General features: G+C 35.6%; 2 protein-coding genes across 4 annotated transcripts; one reads left to right on the top strand and one right to left on the bottom strand.

Annotated features, from left to right (window-relative positions):
* The first annotated feature begins 9,314 nt into the window (after nucleotides 1-9,314).
* On the top strand, nucleotides 9,315-15,800 carry LOC122047584 (protein transport protein SEC23-like). Its single transcript, XM_042608960.1, has 12 exons — nucleotides 9,315-10,234; nucleotides 10,316-10,489; nucleotides 11,087-11,248; nucleotides 11,411-11,553; nucleotides 12,209-12,284; nucleotides 12,379-12,551; nucleotides 12,634-12,712; nucleotides 13,002-13,079; nucleotides 13,460-13,621; nucleotides 13,753-14,016; nucleotides 14,791-14,895; nucleotides 15,348-15,800. Exons 1-12 carry the CDS (start codon nucleotides 9,449-9,451, stop codon nucleotides 15,492-15,494), a joined length of 2,349 nt encoding a protein of 782 aa, XP_042464894.1. The 5' UTR covers nucleotides 9,315-9,448; the 3' UTR covers nucleotides 15,495-15,800.
* A 314-nt stretch (nucleotides 15,801-16,114) lies between these two features.
* LOC122047583 lies at nucleotides 16,115-21,602 on the bottom strand. Of its 3 annotated transcripts, XM_042608959.1 has the most exons (5): nucleotides 21,534-21,552; nucleotides 21,149-21,293; nucleotides 20,120-20,239; nucleotides 18,461-18,540; nucleotides 16,115-16,465 (listed from the first exon to the last, which is right to left on the bottom strand). In XM_042608959.1, the coding sequence occupies exons 3-5, from the start codon at nucleotides 20,228-20,230 to the stop codon at nucleotides 16,393-16,395; spliced, it is 264 nt and encodes an 87-aa protein (XP_042464893.1). In that variant the 5' UTR covers nucleotides 20,231-20,239; nucleotides 21,149-21,293; nucleotides 21,534-21,552; the 3' UTR covers nucleotides 16,115-16,392. The 3 variants fall into 3 exon arrangements, with proteins under 3 accessions (XP_042464893.1, XP_042464892.1, XP_042464891.1); XM_042608958.1 differs by lacking the exon at nucleotides 21,149-21,293 and having other exon boundaries at nucleotides 21,534-21,602; XM_042608957.1 differs by lacking the exons at nucleotides 21,149-21,293; nucleotides 21,534-21,552 and adding an exon at nucleotides 21,363-21,480.
* Between the last annotated feature and the right edge of the window lie 160 nt (nucleotides 21,603-21,762).

Here is a 21,762-nt window from a genome sequence, read left to right as displayed (position 1 = left end):
TCTTCGGCGACTTCTACTCCAAGACCTAGGTCCCGTAGACCTATCGACGGATAATCGACTAAATAACTCTTCTGGAATCACCGGGAGAGTAAATGAGTACAAGGAAAGTCAGAGAAGTGTAACACGCTACACTTCTCGTTTGCAGAAAGTAAATGTAGTAATTAACTTGTTATCAAACACTTGTTTGTAGTCGGTTAACTTCAGCTCGGTGTTTGGGCAGTTTCTTGGCGATAGTCGGGTGTACCAAAGTTGTAGTAAAGTAGCAGCAGCAAACCAGAGCAATCAGAAGGCCGCTCAGACGTGTAGAAGCTCGTATAGAAGTTGATGAAGAAGCTTTGGGTGAAACATCCTTTTATTGAGCATAGAAGGCGCCTTCCATAGCCTTGAAGGCATTTCCAATGTGAGAAATTTGATCCCGAACCACCCGCTCCTTATCTGCGATATGGTTTGAATTTTATCCTACGGAAGGCACCTTCTACAGTATCGATGGCGCCTTCCATGAATAGTGTGAAGACACCTTCCAATGCTTGAAGGTGCCTCAGGCACTGTTCATCCAAGGCCTTTTGTGTTCTTTTTATCCTGTAAAAAGTGTTAGTCTAATAACCTTCAAGATAAATGTTAGCATAGTAATAATGATGAATAGTAATTAGACCATGTCTCCTCGAGACTAGGATCTAGTTAGGGTCTCAATTTAAATTTTCAAAATGGACCTAAATTGGACCAACGCCTAATGCCCCTTCGAATGAGGACACATTCTCACTTAGTCACTCTCCTCCAGTGACTTACCTCTATTTACCAGGTGTAGAGTTACCTTCCGGAATCAAACATCCAAACTTCGGGAATTAAACATCCCGACCTACTGGAATCGCACATCCGGTATTCTCAATCGAGAATTGCACATCTCAACCCTTATAGAATCCCACATTTGGACTTCAACCTGTTGGGAATTGAACATCTCGACTTGTTGGAATCACAGATCCAGTCTTCAACCAATCATGAATCAAACATCCTAACTAGGGTTAGTCAACCCTGCACACTCGGTAATAAGGTTAAATTGTAACATCTCTAACTTTAACCTATTTGTCATTCATCAAAACTTAGGTTTGACCATCGGTGTTGACTGCACCAACAATCTCCCCCTTTTTAATGCAATGACAACTTGAGTTAAAGTTAGAAAAATAATACAAAAGAAATAACAATAAAGATTAAGTAAGTTTGTTCTATTCTCTTGAGCATTTTAAGGTTTTCAAATTTTTAGTAGTTTTCTTATTTAACCCTTACCCTCCCCCTTTGACATTCATTAAAGAATAGGTAGATAAGTATACCAAGAAATCGAAACACACAATAAATGTTTCCAAGAAAATTCTCACTTAATTTTGAAGAAGTTTTCAAAATTTATAACAGGTTTTGAAAGTTGACTTTTACAAAATAATTTTAAAGTTTAAAGTAGCTTTAAAGATATTTTCAAATTAATTTGTTAAAATGCTTGAAGAGTGGGTTGCAAAGCATTTTTTTTTAAAATAACTTTCAAAATAAGCTTTTTCAACCATTTCAAAAAGTTAAGTAAACTTTAAAAATATTATAAGAATTCGAAAGATTTTCAAGAAAATTTTTTAACCGAGAATTTAGAAAGATTTTTAAAGTATGTTAAATAAGAACTTAGAAATATTTTCAAAATACTTTAAATAAGAATATTCTAAGTTATTTTGGGTAAAAGAAATTTCTAAGTAAAAAAATTCAAATAATTTTCAAGGTGAAAAAGATAACTTTTGAAAAATACTTTTTAAAGAAAATTTCAAAATTTTTTCTAAAAACGTCTTTTAAAATATTTTATAATTTGCATTTTTCAAAGCATAAGGGAAATAAGTTTTAAAAAATTATTTTTAATTATTCTTCCCCTGAACCTGATATATAAAAAATATTTATATAAAAATTTTGAATTAGTTACTAACTGACTATCAGAAGATAACAGTATTCACTAGGATAATCAAGATAAGTAAACATATCCCGTTAGTGTTTGACTAAAATGGATTTCTTAACTTGATCACTATAATTTTAGTATTTTTCTCTCAGACTTGTATTGATGCACTAATATAAGCATCTGAAGTAAAGCTAATAGGCGTATGCATCTCACGCTGTTCTAAGTTTATGAATACATAATTAAGGTAGACCTATTGTGTTTGTGAGATGCTCAATTTCTATATCTATAGGAACATGCTTTCTATGCATTTGATATAAATTAAAGCTCAAAATTAATTTTGAAATTCTAAGAAAATAGAAATTTTTAGAAAAAATAAGTAAAGAATTTTTTCTAGAATTTGCAAGCTATTTGAAAGTCCTAGTCTATCGTGCACATTCCCAATCGTCTTTGTAGATTACTGAATTTAGATTCTGGTAATAGTTTGGTGATAATGACTAAATTTAACTTGGACTCAACACAATTGAGTTCAATGTCTCCTTTGGCGACATGATCTCTAATAAAGTGATGTTTATTTTTAATATGTTTAGTTATTGAATGATGTATTGGATTTTTGGTTAAGTTGATTGAACTAATATTATCAATACAATTTTTTACATTTTTATATTATAGGTTAAAATCGTTTAATGTGTGCATCATCCATAGCAGTTCTGCTACACACTCACTCATTGCTATGTACTCTGCTTCAGTAGTAGATAATGTAACACAGTTTATTTTTTACTAAACTAGTTGAAAAGTGATGATCCAAGTAATTGACTTCCACCACTTATACTTTTACGACCTAGTTTATAGCTGGCATAATCTGACTCAGAATAACCTATTAGTTCAAAATTAGGTGTTCTAGGTACCAAATTCCTACATTTGGCGTGCCTTTTAAATATCTAAAAATTTATTTTACATTAGTTAGGTGGGATTCTTTAGTACAAGTTTGGTATCTGACACACATACTAACTGTAAATAAAATATCAGGTCGACTTGCAGTTAAGTATAAAATGTTGCCTATGACACTCCTATAATATTTTAGATCTACAAGTTTCCCATTTAGATCACTATCTAAGGTTGTATTAGTTGTCATTGATATTTTTATTTCTTTGGTATTTTTCATTCCAAATTTTTTATATAATTCCTTTATGTTTTTTTGTTGGTAAACATAATTTTCTTCATTAATTTATTTAATTTGTAATTCTAAAAAATAGGTTAATTTACCTATTAAGCTCATTTCAAATTTTTGTTCCATTAAGGTTATAAATTATCATAGAAATTCTGAGTTGGTTGAACAAAAAATTATGTCATCTACATATACTTGTGCTATGAAAATATCTTATTTGAGTGATTTTACAAATAAATTTGGATCAATTTGACTTTGGTTGAACTCTTTGGAAATTAGATAGCAGGTTAACCTTTCATACCAGGCTCTAGGTGCTTGTTTAAGACCATACAAGACTTTCTTTAGTTTGAATATATGGTCAAGATGATTTATACTTTCAAATCCAGGTGCTTGACTTACATACACTACTTCTTTAATTAGCCTATTTAGGAAGACGGACTTAACATCTATTTGATAAAATTTAAATCCTTTATGGGTTGCATATCTCAGTAGCATTCTAATAGATTCAAGTCTGACTACTGGAGTATATATTTCATCGTAGTCAAGTCCCTCTACTTGACTAAATCCTTTAGCAACTAGTCAAGTCCCTCTACTTGACTAAATCCTTTAGCAACTAGTCTAAATGCCCACTTTGTTTTTATTACCTTTTTATTTTCAAATAGTTGTACTAAGTCTTAGACTTCATTTCTTTCAAATTGGGTAAGTTCTTCCTACATGGCTATAATCCAGTCTGGGTCAAGTAGAAAGTCTTCTTGTAACGACCCGACCCCTCGGCCCCTTGGCGGTCCCTTGAGCGGCCCAACTGGCGGCCCAACTGGCGATCCCTTATGTCGTTGATCGACGACCCTCGGCCGTGCCGTTACTCACTAGGTCTTCCCACCCTTGGTCAGTGAAATTTTGCCTTCCCCAGGATTCGAACTCTAGACCTCCAGGCTAAGTACTAGAGTTTATGAATCCTGGTAGCCAAGTGAGCGCCTGGAGGTCTACCAGGATTCATAAACTCTAGTACTTAGCCTGGAGGTCTAGAGTTCGAATCCTGGGGAAGGCAAAAATCCACTGGCCAGGGGTGGGAAGACCTAGTGAGTAACGGCACGACCGAGGGTCGTCGGTCGACGACATAAGGAGTCGCCAGTTGGACCGCCCAAGGGACCGCCAAATGGGCTGCCAGTTGGGTCTCCCAAGGGGCCGAGGGGTCGGGTCGTTACACTTCTATTATTTTGGTTTCATTTTTAGAGATTAAGGATATTTGACTTAGGGTTTTGAAGGATAATCTAGTTTGAACTCTTAGGTCTGAGTTACTATAATTTATTCAACTGGGTGGTCTGAGTTGACTTTTATTGTTCTAAGTTCAGCTTGTGTTTGTTCATTTTCTTGTGATTGATTTTGTTCATATTCGTATTCATTGGTTACTCTTCCTAGGTCAGTGCCAGTTCTAATGAAATCAATTGATTGGTATTGAGGTTGAGTCGAGTTAGATTCTTTAAAGTTTATAATTTCATCGAATTTTACATTGGTTGTTTCTTCAATTCTTAGTATTATTTTATTATAAACTCTATATCCTCTACTGGTTAGGGAGTATCCTACGAAGGTTCTATTTTCTACTTTTGAGGTAAATTTTCTTAAGTATTTTCTTGTGTTTAATATGTAAACAGGAAATCCAAATACCTTAAAGTATTTAATATTTAGTAATTTTTTATAGTAAATTTCAAATGGAGTCTTATTATGTTTCTTATTTATTGTTGTTCTATTTTGTACATAGTAGGCTGTACTAACAACTTTTGCCCAGAAGTATTTTGGTAATTGGTATTCATTAAGCATTGTTTTAGTGACTTATTGGAGAGTTCTATTTTTTCCCACTATTCCGTTTTGTTGAGGTGTATTGGGACACGAGAATTCTTGATGGTACTCATTTTCTAAACATAATTTAGTGAACTTATTATTTTTAAACTCTCCACCGTTATTACTCTTGATTTTAAATCATTTTCATTTTCAATTTGTTTACAAAGATTGCTAAATATTTTAAATATTTCATTTTTAGTTTTTAAGAATTTTACCCAAGTGAATCTTGGGTAATCATCAATTATTACTGGATAGTATAAATTTCTATTAATAGACTTAATTCCATGTGAGTCAAATAGGTCTAAATGTAGTAATTCAAGGATTGAATTAGTGTGAGTTAGATTAGTTGATTTGTGGATTGACTTAGTCTATTTTCCTTGTTGGCAAGCATTATAGATTGTTGAGTTTAAGTTGAGTAGTTTTAGTAGTCCTCTAACTGAGCCATTTAGTTTGGAGAGGTTTCTAAAGTTAGTGTGTGATATTCTCCTATGCCACAACCAGATTTCCTCTTTCTGCGTCAAGTGACACATAAGTGAGGGGCTGGCTAGGTTAATTATATAAATGTTATTATTCTTAAGTCCTTTCGATTTTATTGTAAGGTCTTTTATGTACTTAATTACACGTTCAGTGGATGTAGACCTAACCTTATATTCTGAATCACACAATTAACTAACATTGAGTTGGGTTAACCAACCTTCCATTTAGAGTTGACACACTCTAAATCCATCTAGGGTGTAGAGAACACATTCTTAGGAACCCAAAACCTATTGATGCTCCTTGGATGCTCTATGTATTCATTAGGGATAACTTCCCTTGATACTTTCCTAATCCTAATGTTCTTAGAAGCCTTGGTTACACTAGTCTCCTTAAGGTCAACTCTAGGGATAACTTTCCTTGTAACCTTGAATTGAATCCTAGACCTAGGGATAATTTTATAACTATACAGAATTCTATAATAAGAGACCACCTTTTCCTTAGACTTAGACTTGTACCCCAAACCCTTCTTGCCCTTAGATGACTCTAGCTTTCCCAAACTTAGGTTTTGTTCTTTTGACCCCTTAAACAAATTTTCTATTCTTGTAAGGGATTTTTCTAATTACTCAAGTTTTGACCTCAAAACTTGATTTTCTATCCTTAAATCATCAAAATCTGATTTTCTATTATTGCCTTGGACACTTTTCCTTTAGGCACATATTTAATTTGTTTTGATTTCTTATCTAAATTATTTTCTATCTTCCTATTCTTAAGTAAGGTCATTCTAGCATGAAATGACTTATAATTTTCCCTAGGTTTTTCATGCTTCATATTTTCATGATAAATAACATTAAAATGATAAAAAAAAAAATACTTTTAGTATACTTTTTATCATGACATAAGTACCATTAACTAGTGGTACATTGGGTTTGCCCTTTGAAGCTCTCTCTTGACTTGAGCTTCCTCCTTTCTTTTTGACTGAAGTTCTCCCCTTTGGATATTAGTTCCGATAATGTCCCTTTTGATTAAAAGAAAAACATACAATGTACTCCTTGCCTTTTTGTATCATAGGACTGATCTCTTTTGGCTTCTCCTTGCTCTTGGGTGTCACTTGAGCCTTTTTCTTGGTTAATTTTGAACACTTGCTCTTTAGTGACATTTTTCCTACAATCACAGCAAATAATATGATATTTATTTTCACAAATTAAAATTTTTATACCTTTGCTTGTAGGGGTGACACATGATCCTTCTTCATTTGACTCGGAAGTAGAGACTTCTTCTTATTCCGATGTCAACGGAATACGCTCCCCCTTAATCCTAGAGGTGGATGTTCTTGAATTTTGTCTTCGGATGTTGAATGTCTTTCAACTTCTGAATTCTTTTCTTCTTGATCCAATGAGTCTCACTTTTCGGATTTGTCTTGATTTGGTAAAGTGGAGGAATTTTTATAGAGCTTGGCCAATTTACTCCATAACTCATTAGCATTTTGATACTCTCTAATCTTGCATAAGGTGATGCTCAATAATAGATTAACCAACACTTTGGTTACTTTTTCATTGGCTTCGCATCTTTTGATTTGCTCCTTAGCCCATTTCTTCTTCTTGAGGAGCTTCCCATTTCTATCAATTGGAGTTTGCAATCCCTCCATTAAAGCAAACCATTACTCTATCTCTATTATAAATAATTTTTCAACCTTTGATTTACAAAGGTCAAAACTCCTAATTTCGTAGGGTGGAGGTGCTCAGATATCATATCCGAATCTATTTCCAAAATCCATTTAAAGTTGAGCTCCTTGATGATGAATCTTTGACCATTGAAATTAGGGCTTTACTTCAAAACTTCTTCTTCTTCCTTTAGCTCGACGCTCTCTCAGCGATTAGTTTAATGAAGAGAGACCTCACTCTGATACTACTTGTTCGGACACTCTAGGATCTAGAGGGGGGTGATTAGATTCAATCGCTTCGTCAATGATGATTTGTTGCAGCAGAAAACTCGAAGCAATGCTAACACTAGAATTTACTTGGTATCCACCTCCTTGAGGTGACTAATCCAAGGGATTCACTCTCCTTACGATCTCATCCACTATAAAATCACTCATTCTCAGAAATAAACCAGAGGCGGAGAAGCCTCATACAAGCTCACAATAAGAATACAAAGATAAACAAGGAAGTAAATACACAATATAATAAAAATCTTACTTTCTTGATCTCTTGTTACTTGTAGACGCTTCTTAAAGTTTGGAAAGTGCAACAACACTTGCTTAAGAATTGGCGGAGAGTGTGTGTGAAAGATGTGGTTTGAAATGTCTATGAAAATCCTTTTCTAGGGTTCTTCAACACCTCCCAATCGATTAGGCTCATTGCTAATCGATTGCCACATAGGATATGCTCGTTCAACCTGCAAAATGACTCTTTTTTCAAACTCTAATCGATTGGCAAGTCATCCCAATCGATTCAGAGAGCCTTAATCGATTCCATAACTCTTTATTTACTCACGAGAATGCCTTAATCGATTGCCTCAATTGATTCTTCATTCTCGTGACAAAATATTGCTCAATCGATTGACCTAATCGATTAGAAGTGGCTGAATCGATTGGGCCAATCGATTAAGCCATTGTTTTCATAATTTTTTTTCGCGAAACTCCCAATCGATTAGGAATCGGGGTGGCCCTAATCGATTAGGCTCGACCCAATCTATTGCCTAATCCTATCTTACTTGATCCAATCTAAGATTCCCTTACCCAACATTTGGTCAACCATGACCTGTTGAAACTTCCTCACCAAGTGTCTGGTCAACCTTTGACCCACTTGGACTTTGTCAACTTTTCGTTAGACCTCCGATCACCAAGTGTAGTCTTTCTTGATCTACTTGGATTTTTCTCTTGCCTAACCACAGTTAGGACTTTCCTCTTGCTAATGTGTCGTGCTCTCTGACCCACTTGGACTTTCCTTTGTCTAACCGTAGTTAGAACTCTTCCCTTTGCTAACGTGTGGTCTTCCTTGACCCACTTAACTTTCTTTGTCTAACCGTAGTACCTTTGCCAACGTGCGGTTCTCCTTGACCCACTTAGACTTTTCCTTTGCCTAACCCTCGAGTTAGGACTTGCATTGCTGACGTGCGATCCTCCTTGACCAACTTAGATTTTCTTTTGCCTGACTACAATTAGGATTTTTCTTTGCCAATGTGTGCTCTTTCTTGACCCATTTGGATTTTACCTTGCCTAACCTCCAGTTAGGATTTTACCCTTGCCTAACCCTCGAGTTAGGATTTTATCTTGCCTAACCCTCCAATTAGGACTTTATCCTTGTCTAACCCTCGAGTTTATGACTTTGCCTTGGCTAACCTCCAGTTAGGACTTTACTAGTTAAGTATTCGGTCCTCCATGACCTACTTGACTTTCTACTCACATATAGTTAAGTATCCGGTCTATCTTGACCTACTTGACCTTTTTCAGATATTTTCCAAACATATTATCTGAACATCGAAATTCAAGTTCGAATCCACTAGGGCTTAGTCAAACCAATATCTTGACCTAAAGACGATTACAGTAATAATCTCTCAATATTTTTAGGATGAAAAATAAAAAAAGTATTGATTTTCTACCATAATCATTTTAATAAGCAGAAGGAATATAATATTTTTAGGATGAAAAAATTTAAAAAGTATTGCTTTGATATTTTTAAAATTAGAGAACCTTTTTTTTTTAAAAAAATTTACAATAAGGGGGCTTTTGATTTTCACCTTTCTTCTTAAGTTTTGCCCCTTTTTGTTTTAATAAAAATGTGGAGATTTAAGGGAAAAAAAGACCAATTTTAAATTTTATAGGGTTGTTCTTTGAAGAAAATGAGCCAAAGGGTGTTATTATTAAAATTTAACTTTAATTCGATGACAGGTAATTAACATAAAAAACCCTTTTTTCTTTATTTTGTTTTTTTTTCTTGACCGACTCCTCCAAATCATCCGCCCACGCTTCCTCCCCGTAACCGTTTGCCGGCGATCGATCTCCTCCGCCAACGCTACCGCTGCCACCACCGCCACTGCCCCTATCAATGGCGGAGGAACTCGCCGGCACGGGCGCCGCCGCTTCCGATCCGGACGGTCCTGACGGCGTCCGCATGACATGGAACAATTGGCCCCGCACAAAGGTGGAAGCGAGCAAGTGCATCGTCCCTGTCGCGGCCTCCATCTCCCCGATCCGCCCATCCCCCACCCTCCTCGTCCTCCCTTACCACCCTCTCCGATGCAAACCGCCGTGCTTCGCCGTGCTCAACCCCTTCGCTGTCGTCGACTTCGCGGCCAAGATCTGGATCTGCCCTCTCTGCTTCACCCGCAACCATTTCCCCCCTCACTATGCCGGAATCAGCGAGAACAACATGCCCGGTGAACTCTATCCCCAATGCACTACGGTCGAGTACGCTCCCCCGCCCCTTGACCACCTGTCGTCCCCTCCGCCGCCCCCTCCTGTGTTCCTATTCGTGATCGACACTTGCATCATCGAGGAGGAGCTCGTGTTCCTGAAGTCGGCCATGCGTCGCGCCATAGGCCTGCTCCCTGATAATGCGCTCGTCGGGCTGCTCACGTTCGGCAGAATGGTCCAACTTTACGAGCTAGGGTTCACGGAAGTCTCCAAGATCTACGTGTTCAAAGGGACCAAGGAAATTCCCAAAGAGCAGATCTTGGATCAACTCGGGCTATCTACTACCAATGTCCGGCATGGCGCTGTAATTGGAGCTCCAGGATATCCCAAATCGCCGCAGAGTAATGGATTTCATCCATCTGGTTCGGTTAATAGATTCCTGCTTCCAGCAGCGGATTGTGAATACGCTTTGAATACTGTGAGATCCGCGTCTATGCAAACAAATTTATGTAACTATTCTTCTTAACTTAATCTTGTGTTTGTTTTTTTCCTTTTGCAGTTGTTGGATGAGATGCAGACGGATCAGTGGCCAGTCGAAGCAGGGAGTCGGTCTCTACGTTGCACTGGGGTGGCTCTAAGTGTTGCCGCTGGCCTCCTTGGAGCATGCATGCCTGGTACTGGGGCTCGTATCATTGCTTTGGTCGGTGGACCATGCACCCAGGGCCCTGGAATGGTAAATATTATGTTCTCCGCTTCATACATTTTTTAAACTTTTGTAGTTATTAGATTTCTTATCCCTAAACCACTTTAGCTTGTAATGATACATATTGATTGAAGATCTATGTAATTTAGTTTTTTAAAACGATGCAACAAGAGAAAGAAGGAGGGAAAAAAAAAATGCAATGTACTCAGTTATCACATTTCATTTTGTTCTTATATATATCTTTTCTAACTTCCTTGCAAATATAATGCTTCCCTTTTTTTATAGATGGCTTCAAATGTCTGGCTTTTAAAATTTTATTTTATTTTATTCTGATTCCCTTGATATTTTAATTTTGATTGCTCTCACCATTCTATAGAATCAACCATCCCAATTATATAATTACTTTCATTGCAGTTTTACCCAACACATTATACAGCTTAAAGTCTTGTATTAGGCCTAATTTGCATCTTTGAGATTTCAGCGGAGTGTATATATATACATATATTATATAGTAGAAGAATTCATTTTTTTTAGCTGTGTTATATACCCTCTTGCTTCAGTTGTTTCATCAAGATCTTCTCTGGACATATTATGTTCATTTTCCTTGATTGTGTATTTGATACGCAGATTGTGTCAAAGGATCTGTCAGATCCCGTGCGATGCCACAAAGATCTTGATAAAGATGCAGCTCCACATTTTCACAAGGCTGTTAAATTCTATGATAATTTAGCCAAACAACTGGTTAACCAGGGCCACGTATTGGACCTATTTGCTTCTGCCCTTGATCAGGTTTGAGTCACATGGTTCCCACTTTTTCTGTATTGTAGTAGTTGTTTTGCCTCAGCTAATAAATTTCTCTGGTTGTAGTTGTTATAATGGCTAAATTCAGATAATATTTATAGCTGTGGTCACAGATTTGATTTTACTTTCACTATTGCAACACATATACAGGTTGGAGTTGCAGAGATGAAAGTAGCAGTTGAAAGGACTGGTGGGCTTGTTGTTCTTGCAGAAAGTTTTGGCCATTCGGTTTTCAAAGACTCATTCAAACAAATTTTTGAAGATGGAGAGCAATCTCTTGGCCTTTCTTTTAAGTAATTTTCTTGCATTTTTGGAGTCTTGTGTGATTGTTCTGTACTTAGGTTAACAGAAAATTTAGATTCTAATACGACCTGTCATATGTACTAACAAAATCTAATGTAGTAATTATGTGTAAGGTTTACTAAAGAAGCTAAAATAACAACAGTACCATCTGGGAGCAATTGGATGTATTTCAAATAAATTAAAAATGATTGACAATGATATAAATATGTTCAAAGGCGACCAGAGATATTATCTTCTATGACATGTCAATCATGATTTGGAAATTGACAGTAGTTGATATTGATGGTAAAGTAACATAAAGTACTCAAGGAATCATTCTTTTAACATTCCAGTGGAACTGGTTCTCAATTATTAATGGAATCTACTGGTTGTTTGTAAACTATTTTATATTTTTAGCCCATACAAGTTTATTCTATTAGCTCTATGGAATCTTAAGTGTAGTAAGTTATTTAGATCCGGTGCAGACTAGGTGGCAACTATTCAAGAGATGCCAAATATTCTTAGCTAATGGGCAATATTATTCACTAAATTTTTCCTGTTTTTATCCACTGATGCGCCACTTTTAATATGCTGTCATCTTCATTATCTTCTCTTTAGCTTCTATTTCCTATACTGTTAATTCATACAATTACATGTTCCCTGTAGTGGCACACTTGAGATCAACTGCTCGAAGGATATCAAAATTCAGGGGATTATTGGATCATGTACTTCTCTAGAGAAGGTTGTTGTAAATCTCAATGTTATTTATCAGCACAAGATATATAATTAACATTCTCAAATTTTCAAATTGATTCCTAACTTTGTAACATTTGCAGAAGGGAGCTCTTTGTGCTGATACTGTTGTAGGTCAAGGAAACACAACGTCATGGAAAATGTGTGGCCTTGATAGGAGCACTTGTTTAACAGTATTCTTTGATATTTCAACTACTGAACGATCAAACCAATCTGGAATTCCCAATCCACAATTATATATACAGTTTTTGACAAAGTATAGTATCTTGTTTTTTTGTTCATTTACAATGCCATAAGTTGATGTTGCAACCTAAAAATCAGATGAGTTGTCCTTGCAGTTACCAGGGCCCTGAAGGTCAAATGAGGTTACGTGTTACAACTGTTACCAGAAAATGGGCAGATAGTTCTAACACAGAGGTTAGTCAAAATTCAGAAAACTGTTTGCATATATGCTTGAAAATCCTTACTTTCTAAAGTTTGATTTAAAATTGTTATGAAGTGGTCATCTAGTTATTTCCGTCTTATTAATTTGTGAATGTAACTTTTTGTCAGAAAATAAGTTGATATAAAGTATAAATCTCCTTAAACCACTATCATCAAAGTGAATATATAATATAGTTGTAAAAAGAGACTCTTGCCACAACTCCTTATTCCTCACTGTTAGTTTAAATCTAGTTGATTGATTTTTTAATGCTGCCTCGGACAGGAATTGGTTCAAGGATTTGACCAGGAAACAGCTGCAGTTGTTTTGGCAAGATTCACCTCCTTGAAAATGGAAATGGAGGTAAGATACAGAAATTTTAGATATGCAACCAAATGTTTACAACATGATATCCATTATTTGTTTTATTGTTTGTCACAATATATGGTGGTACTTATAGTTCACAGTTCAAATGAGAACATCAATTATGCCTATACAAGGATATTTGTTTTTAAACTAATTGTAATCTATGTAGTTTTTCACCTTTCACTATCCAGGAATAATCTCACTGTACACGCTTCCTTTCTATGAATTAAGAGTTTGAGACTATTTTGTCGCCTATATATTTTTCCCAAGTTCAACTTATTAAATGGGTCTCTTTTGTATTTTCTTTAAGCAGCTAAATCTAAAAACTAGGTGATGTGTAGCATTTGCTGTAAGAATCTGATCTCTTCAATATTCAGGAAGGATTTGATGCAACAAGATGGTTGGATAGATCTCTTATCCGCCTTTGCTCAAGATTTGGTGATTATCGAAAGGAGGACCCTGCTTCATTTACATTGAATCCAAATTTCTCAATACTTCCACAGTTCATGTTCAACCTGAGGCGCTCACAATTTGTACAGGTATCTGGATTACTTACAATATAATTTCATATCTGTGATTCTTTTTTGACATTTGCACTTGCAATATATATATATATATATTTTCCTTTTTGCAAATCTTTCTAAATTTCTTTTTGCAATTCTTACGTCAGGTTTTTAACAACAGCCCAGATGAAACAGCTTATTTCCGCATGATGTTGAACCGCGAAAGCATCACTAATTCAGTTGTCATGATACAGCCTTCACTTCTTTTATATTCTTTTAACTCGCCTCCTGTTCCTGCACTATTGGATGTGGCATCTATATCTGCAGATCGTATACTTCTGCTAGATGCTTACTTCAGTGTTGTTATCTTCCATGGTATGACCATTGCCCAATGGCGCAATATGGGTTACCAAAATCAGCCCGAGCATCAGGTAATTAGATTATACACAAGCATTTCTATTGATCTGATCATAGCATCAGGTAATTAGATTATACACAAGCATTTCTATTGATCTGATCATTAAAGTGTCGACCTTTTTGAAGTTAGAATAAGTAAAGAAAAACACTATCTAAACAGAAGGATAGGGGCCTCTTCTATTATGATGTTCTACATTAACTGAAAGCAAACTAAGAATTATCTCTACCAATGTTGTTTAGTGCAAGATTGAACTCCGTCAGTAGAATTTTACCTTTCACTGGAAAAAAATTCAGTCCATCGCAGAAATTCAGTCTATCGCAGAAACTATCATGAACTTTTCAGACTGATACTACTGCAACCATGCAAACTATATGGGATGAGCAACCAAAGCAGACTGAGCAGGTCGGGTGAGTCGAGCTAGGATAACGGGTACCGACTTCTATTCTATTCCTAATCTACTTCATTCACTGTGGGAGCCCATCTTAAGTTCACAACCTGACTTTCATCATCTCCTCTAGGAAGTTAGTGTGTACTAAAGATATTTCAATGCATGTATGACCGATCAAGTTGATGCTTGTCATAGTTATAACAATTAGGGATTACAGTCTCGTTTTTTAAATGACACTTAATGTTGGTCTTTCAGTTTTGTGATTCCATCAGAGCCAACCTTGGATCCTGCATGTCTAGTAAATCATACTTGATGACAACGTGAAATCTTTACATGAATGTATTTGTTTTCCTAGATAGTATCACTATAATTGATTATATTTGCTTCTGCCATCCACAGGCATTTGCTGAGCTGTTACAAGCTCCTCAACACGATGCCCAGACGATCATCAGAGAGCGTTTTCCTGTTCCAAGATTAGTTGTTTGTGACCAACATGGCTCCCAGGTTTGTTGCTATTTGCCTTTTACAATGTCAAAATTTTCTCTTCTACACTGTATGTTATTCCTGGATGTTTCCTTTACTTTTACCTAGCATAACCAAATTGGAACTGAAGAAAGACATGGAATCAGATCTTGCATCCCATACATTTTTGAAAACCGTTTGTTTGGAACTGAAAGAACGAAAATTCTACAATCTCCAAAATTTTGAATTTTAAAATTCTTGTAGAAGCCATGAGATCACCATCTTTGTTAATATCACTCGATTTTACCTAATCGAGTTGAAAAAAATGTAGAAGAAACACTGTGGGCCTCCAGATATATGTTTCCTGATTTAGGCAATTAACTGTTAATAGTCAACCTTTTCCCATTTGATTCCTTTTATAATTCAATTCAAGTTTCCCCCTTGAATACAACTGCAAAAAGTTAAGGCAATTCGTGGTTTTTCAATCTCCACAGGCAAGATTCTTGTTAGCTAAGTTGAATCCATCTGCCACATATAACTCTAGTCATGAGGTGGCCGTGGGCTCCGATATCATCTTCACCGACGATGTTAGTCTTCAAATATTCTGCGAGCATCTTCAGAGGCTAGTTGTTCAGTCATAACAGCATTGATCACCAACTGGATGCCTGTCTTCAAATTTTCGCTTAAAATGCAGTAAGCGAACTTAGATCACTTCTTAGTTATTTGGTTCTTCGACACTTAAATCTATTGTTTCCCATCAAGAATAAGCCGCCATGTTGGGCAACTTCACATTTTACTCTTTACTTGATTTTGTTTGAGAATAAGGTGGATAACTTTTATCAGTCGACTTTATTGTATTTTCGCCTTTTGCTTCCCTCGCCATTGTCCAATGTAAGATGTATTGTATTAATCATCCTAATTTGAATTTATTTTTTTACAATATATAATGATATTGGTTAGCATATAATGTATTAAGTATGCCAATATGTGTTACATTTAAAAGGGAAATTTTGGCACAACAATAAAGTTATTATGTGATCTTGAAGTCACAGGTTTCGATCATGAAAACCTCTGATAAAATATAATATAAGACATAATGGGCCTAATGTAGTCTAGATCTGATCTAATGTGATCTGATCCTTCTTTGAAATTTTTGAGATCTTTCATTGACAGAAGTTCCGTATACTAGATTAGTTTTTTTTATACAATGTTTTAAATTTAAAACACTTGAAGTTGTAGTGATTAGAATGAGTTTTGGATCTGCCAAAAGGGGGCGATCGAGAGATTCAAACTAAAGCAACCATCCAAACAAACACAAGCATGCTGTTACATTAGAGTCTAAGCGCACAACTTATTTGTAACTGCGCCAATTTAGCACTAGTAGAATTCAAACACTTTCAAGCAGTTTTAGCTGTGCTACATGTACATGCACATGTGATGGTCAAGCAACATTTGTTTCTCAAGGCAGAAAATTTAGCAAGAGCTAGCGGCACCACCAATTATCGAATGGCGAAGGCTCTTGCCCAACAGAAGCATCAGCTATTCTGATTCAGTCTCTGGCCTTTTTGGTGGATCCAATTCTAAGTAGTAGAACGGTTCAGTTGGTTCCTCCCTGCAAATAGGGACAGATGAATCTTCTTGATCATTGAAGCGAAGAAACACATGAAGTTTGAGACACTAAAGCTTATGCTTTATAAGGACTTATTTGTGCTACTAGCTTTGTGGCACAAGGATTCTAAATTCATATGAAAGCATACTTTTCCTTGCTAAGAAAGTTGCTCGACAGGAGAAGCAACATTAACAACCAAATCATGAATTATCGTGTCCGGTGTAATCCAAACTCCATGATTCTAAGCTGACGGATTTAGTATGTACATTATGTTAGAAAAACAGAGCAGTTCGATGTACAAAACTTCTGTCAATACAAGATCCCAAAGAAGTTGGACCACATTAATCTATTATGTTAGAATTGATCCAAAAATTAAATAAATGCAATAAGTTAATCAAGAAAAGATGAAGTAAATAAAACCATGAAGCGAGAGGCTATGCCTTAGGCTATACATCCGAACAACCTGGGCAACCGGAATGTATATCCTAGACACAACTATAAGGGTAATGTTTTTGTTGATCTATAAAGGAGTATCACATCTTTAAATAAAGGATCTATTCAGCTTATTATAAAGTCAATTGAGCTTATTCGATTACGGTCTTTTGGAAATATCATGATGATCCAATAAGAAGGGGTTCAATTTATTCAAATGAACAATTGCTCATTCTAAGTTTTATCTAGCATTAATCAATAAAATAAAGAGTATAGATAAATTAGTCTGAAATAAATGTTGGCAACAAAAGGAAATAAATTAGTATATATTTTTTGAATTTAAATTTAAAATTTTCATCATCCAGAAGTAGAAGGTTGACATTTAAAATTAGGACTCCCAACGACACTCCTTTTTCTTTGAAGTAGAGAGAGAAAGAAAGCCTTTGGGTAAATTGATCTCCACATGCAATGCAATGGAGCTAAAATCCAACCTTTTAAAAATTTAAAATTATATTTTTAGAAATCTATCTATATATATATAACCCTAAAAGTAAAATCTTATTGGCATAATCAGGTGTTTAATTTTTTTTTTTTTAAAAAAGTTGTATCTCGATCAACAAGAGACATACCCTAAGGACCTTATGCTGCACATCCCGTGCATATCCAAAAAACTTTTTCTATTTGAATTTTTTGTTATGCTTATTGCTTAATACTATAATTCAACCATTAAACCCTAAGGGCAAAATCTTATTGGGAGCTTAAAAAAAATCAAAGAAAAAAGAAAAGAAAAACTACATGGTTGCGGATGGCATCTGCAGGAACGATTTAGAGCATAAAAAATATATTTACACTACATACCTTCAGTTGCACACCTAAAAAAAAATTGATTTGAAATTATTTTTGTGCTTAATACTATGACCTAACCCCTAAACCTTAAATACAAAATCTTATTGGCATAACCGAAATTTAAAAAAATAAACAAAAAAAACCTACGATGTGTCGTCATGGACGAGTCCACAACGCAAGGTCCGCAAGTCAACATCCTTTGATATATATATATATATAAAAGAGAGTTTTGATGCAACGATAAAGTTGTTAGCATGTGACTTAGAGGTTACACGTTCAAGTTGTGAAAATAATTTCTTACGATAAAAGATAAGACTACATGTAATAGATTCGTGGTCCAACCCTTCTTCAAAATCCTATGTTGGCAAGAATTTAGTGCACTGCCATTTATATTATTAAATAAAATTTTGACAATTATTCTCCATCCCCTTTCCTTCTTGCCACCAACAACAAAAGACAACCAAAACACAAAGCTACCGCTAATGTTAAATCCTAGAGAAAGATTGGACCATATTAGATCTATTGTACACAATCTTATCTTGTATTGCAAGAGACCATTTTCACAATTCGGACATATGATCAAAAGGTCACATGACAATAATTTTACTTTTGCAGCAATGCTCCCTTTTGCCAACAACAAAATCAATCCTAAAGGATTCACTCTGTACTATTCGTAAAAGGCTTAAAGCAAGATAAAAGAATGTCAGAGATCAACAATACCCAGGATTTGAATTCATGCATTGCCAGAAGAGCTTGAAGGGGCCTGGAACCGTTTTAAATGGATTTCCTTCAAAGCAAGCCTGAGAAAAGTAGCTTGTGAGCACGATCATTTAAATCATTAATTGCAATCTACAGAATGTTATACAGAACCACATTTGCTATGCACTTCAACAAGATGTACAAAAGAATTCTCAAAGCCACATATTACATGCACTTCAGTCCTCGAACAACTTAAGAAGTAGGTGAGAATCTTACAACTATAACCCGAACAAAGCTTGGAAGAATATTTAAGGTCATTGTTATGCTATGTGGTCGACCATGGCAAGTTACTAGTGCACCTACACCTTTAAGATTCCAAGCAAGCAGGCTAAAAACACACATTCGAACAGAAATCAGTCTCAGAAAGTATTTAATCGCGCGCACCTGCTATATGACTTGCACATCACAGTTGACTTACCCAGATGAAGCCAGTATTTGAGTTGGCTACAGTTAATATCTTTAGAACAGATTAAATGAGAAGACAATGATCAATCTAGTCATATTTTATACAGAACCATATTTGCTATGAACTCCAACAGGATGCATAAAAGAATTCTCAAAGACACATATTATGTCCACTACATTTCTCGAACAATTTTAGAAGTAGGCGAGAATCTTACAACTATATCTGACGATGGAATTGTGAACCTGAATGAAGCTTGGAAGAATATTTAAGGTCATTGTTATGCTGTGTGGTTGACCATGGTATGTTAGCAAAACTACTGGTGCTACTACACCTTTAATAGTCCAAGCAAGCAGAGGCTAAAAACACATTAGAACAGAAATTGTAGTCTTAGAAAGTATTTAATTGCACACAAATGCTATATGACTGCACATCGCAGTTGACTTACTACCACAGTCGATATCTTTAGAACAGATTAGATGGAAGACAATGATCAATCTAGTCATATTTAGTTTAACATAAGTATAAACAATGAATAAAATAAGACAATAGTTGACTCTTTGGTTAAAAAAGGTGCAATAAGTTCATTACAAAGATCAATTAATCGATCGTTCCTAGTATAAATACTAGGGACTTAAGTATTATTTGGGTCATGTTAATCTCATGGGATGCCTCTTAGGTATTAATTAAGCTTTTAACTAGGATTTAGTACAGAAGATAAACTACTCCACTATCGATCTCTCTGCTTGGGTTGCAACTTGAAAACAAATTACGAAACATGTTGCTTCTGACCCTGGGAGTAACAGACACATATACTTTGGCATAGCTATCGAAATGTCCCATCTTCCTAATTGTTACAAGAGTGAAGTTTTCAAAAATACACTATACTTTCATTCAATAGGTTCAACTCTATATGATCCATATAATTTGGAGCATGATTAAAGTATCAAAATCAATCAAGTTTCTGATAATATACTGAACCGATCGTTATGTACAAACAGAGCTGAGGAGTCTGGATAGAAAAATACAACAAAATACATTAACAAATACACATCAAGGACTAGCTCCCAGTTACAAGAGAGCATATGTTTTTTTTCCAATCAAGATATTATTTTGTCTTTGAAACAAAAGAGAAAAATCCTGCATGCACTATTGAACGAGAAGCGTACACTTAAGGCACTAGGTTATTTCAAAGATTTAAGACAAAGAAGAAGAACCTGAACAATGTCTTCTAGTCGATCATTACATCTGTGTGCCTTGAGTTCTCTTGTATCACTTTCATGTATGCCCCAAGGGCTCTCTCTTGTTGGCACAGGCCTAGTGCTCATCCTTCGTTCCTATAGCGAATAATAAAATCACTACTGTAATAAATAATACATCCCTATTCAGTAAACTGGCAATGAGAAAACAAAAGCATATTGGGAAAACAAAATCCATTTTAAAGAGTAAAAAGATCTAACCCTCTTTTAATCCAGTTGCACCAGAATTTCCAAATAGATCAGCCAGAAAATGATGCATGGACACGGGATAACATAAAAGAAAGAACCGAGAAAGGCTAAAAAAGGCAAGTTAACAAACTGTCTAAAAGATCAAAATCGATAAACTGCAGTTCAGCAGCTTGTTAACAATGCAACTCTAGTAGTGATCCACCAAAACTGAAATATCCATAGTTTTAAAATAAAACACCCTAAGCGAGTCTCCATGAACCATAGGCATGGCATGACACCAACAAGGGTCATGCAACAGTTTTTCCTTAGCGTCTGGGAAGTCAAATTCGACTACGCCAAAAAGATCAACATACAAAGCTTCCAATTAACATTTCTTTTAAAATTTTCAACACTAAAAATCATAATTTAAAATCTAGTATCGGGCCGAGCAAACTGGTCGAAACTATTGTTCCGATAAATAAACGAAACTCAATACCACCTTCTTCCTCCTTCAGTCTCCATTCCAACACTAGCACCATAGTAATATCATTTCAATCAAAGACTGAAACTCTGACAGAGTGCGAGATTTTGAACCTTGCTAAAAACCTAACCAAGCTATTAAAGGAACCATAATGAAAGCCCATAATCAATTATTAGTCATCTAAAGTCTTACATTATTAACAGAAAAATAAAGACAATACAAACAAACATATAAAAGAAACCTAACTATAAGATACAGAAAAAAAATAGAACAAAAAGGAAAGACTGAAATCTTCAAAAAAAAAAAAAAAAAACACTAAGCGTCCATAGAAGCTCCACCTATCAAGGATCTATTCTCACTCCACTGTAACCTAAACAACTTCCTCTTCCTATCCCGACTCCGGAGTTGCAAGAGGAGGGATCGACAGCAAAAATGTGTAGGCCAAGTAGCATGATTGTATTCCTTTACGATCTATCATCTACCCTGAGAAATTGGAAATCAGAAGCAACAAACATGAAGAATTCAATCTCGAGAAGCATCCGGCGATCTCACCAGATGTTTCATAACATCCGGCTACGAAATAGTTATCTCGGCATCTTTGTTCCCGATAAGCATCAGGTCAGCACGGATAAAGAGCCCATCTCACTCGAGATCGATCGAACTCTTCGCTCGATCGAAGGAGAAGATTCAAAGAGAGAGATAGAGAAAGAGAGAGAGGAGCACCTGAGTAGCGTTGCGTCGTGTAGCTGTGGATGAGATCCGAGGATGACTTTGGTTTGGGCGCTAGGGTTTATAAAGTAGAAGTTTTTCATTTTGCCTCCTGTCTTTTTTATTAATTGCTGAATTATCATTCAACCCTTTTCATTTTTTTTCATTTGTTAAATTGCACTTTTAAAAATGAAGCAGCGTTTTTTTTGTTTTGGGGCATTTCTCAAACTTACGGCGCGGTTCT

The sequence above is a fragment of the Zingiber officinale genome, chromosome 2B (genome assembly GCF_018446385.1).
Source record: "Zingiber officinale cultivar Zhangliang chromosome 2B, Zo_v1.1, whole genome shotgun sequence".
NCBI lineage: Eukaryota > Viridiplantae > Streptophyta > Magnoliopsida > Zingiberales > Zingiberaceae > Zingiber > Zingiber officinale.
Note: the sequence above shows the minus strand (reverse complement) of the source record. Positions and strands in the feature narration are given on the sequence as shown.

Bases quoted from the DNA above. Each gene is read 5' to 3' on its own strand.
- LOC122047583 (XM_042608957.1), bottom strand. The intron at 18,541-20,119 runs GTTCTTCTTCTT...TACTTTTCTCAG, and splicing joins GACTAGAAGACATTGTTCAG to GCTTGCTTTGAAGGAAATCC. The intron at 16,466-18,460 runs GTATTGTTGATC...CCCTATTTGCAG, and splicing joins TGCATGAATTCAAATCCTGG to GGAGGAACCAACTGAACCGT.
- LOC122047584 (XM_042608960.1), top strand. From the start codon at position 9,449: ATGGCGGAGGAACTCGCCGGCACGGGCGCCGCCGCTTCCGATCCGGAC. The intron at 10,490-11,086 runs GTAAATATTATG...TTTGATACGCAG, and splicing joins GCACCCAGGGCCCTGGAATG to ATTGTGTCAAAGGATCTGTC. The intron at 12,285-12,378 runs GTTGTTGTAAAT...TAACATTTGCAG, and splicing joins CATGTACTTCTCTAGAGAAG to AAGGGAGCTCTTTGTGCTGA.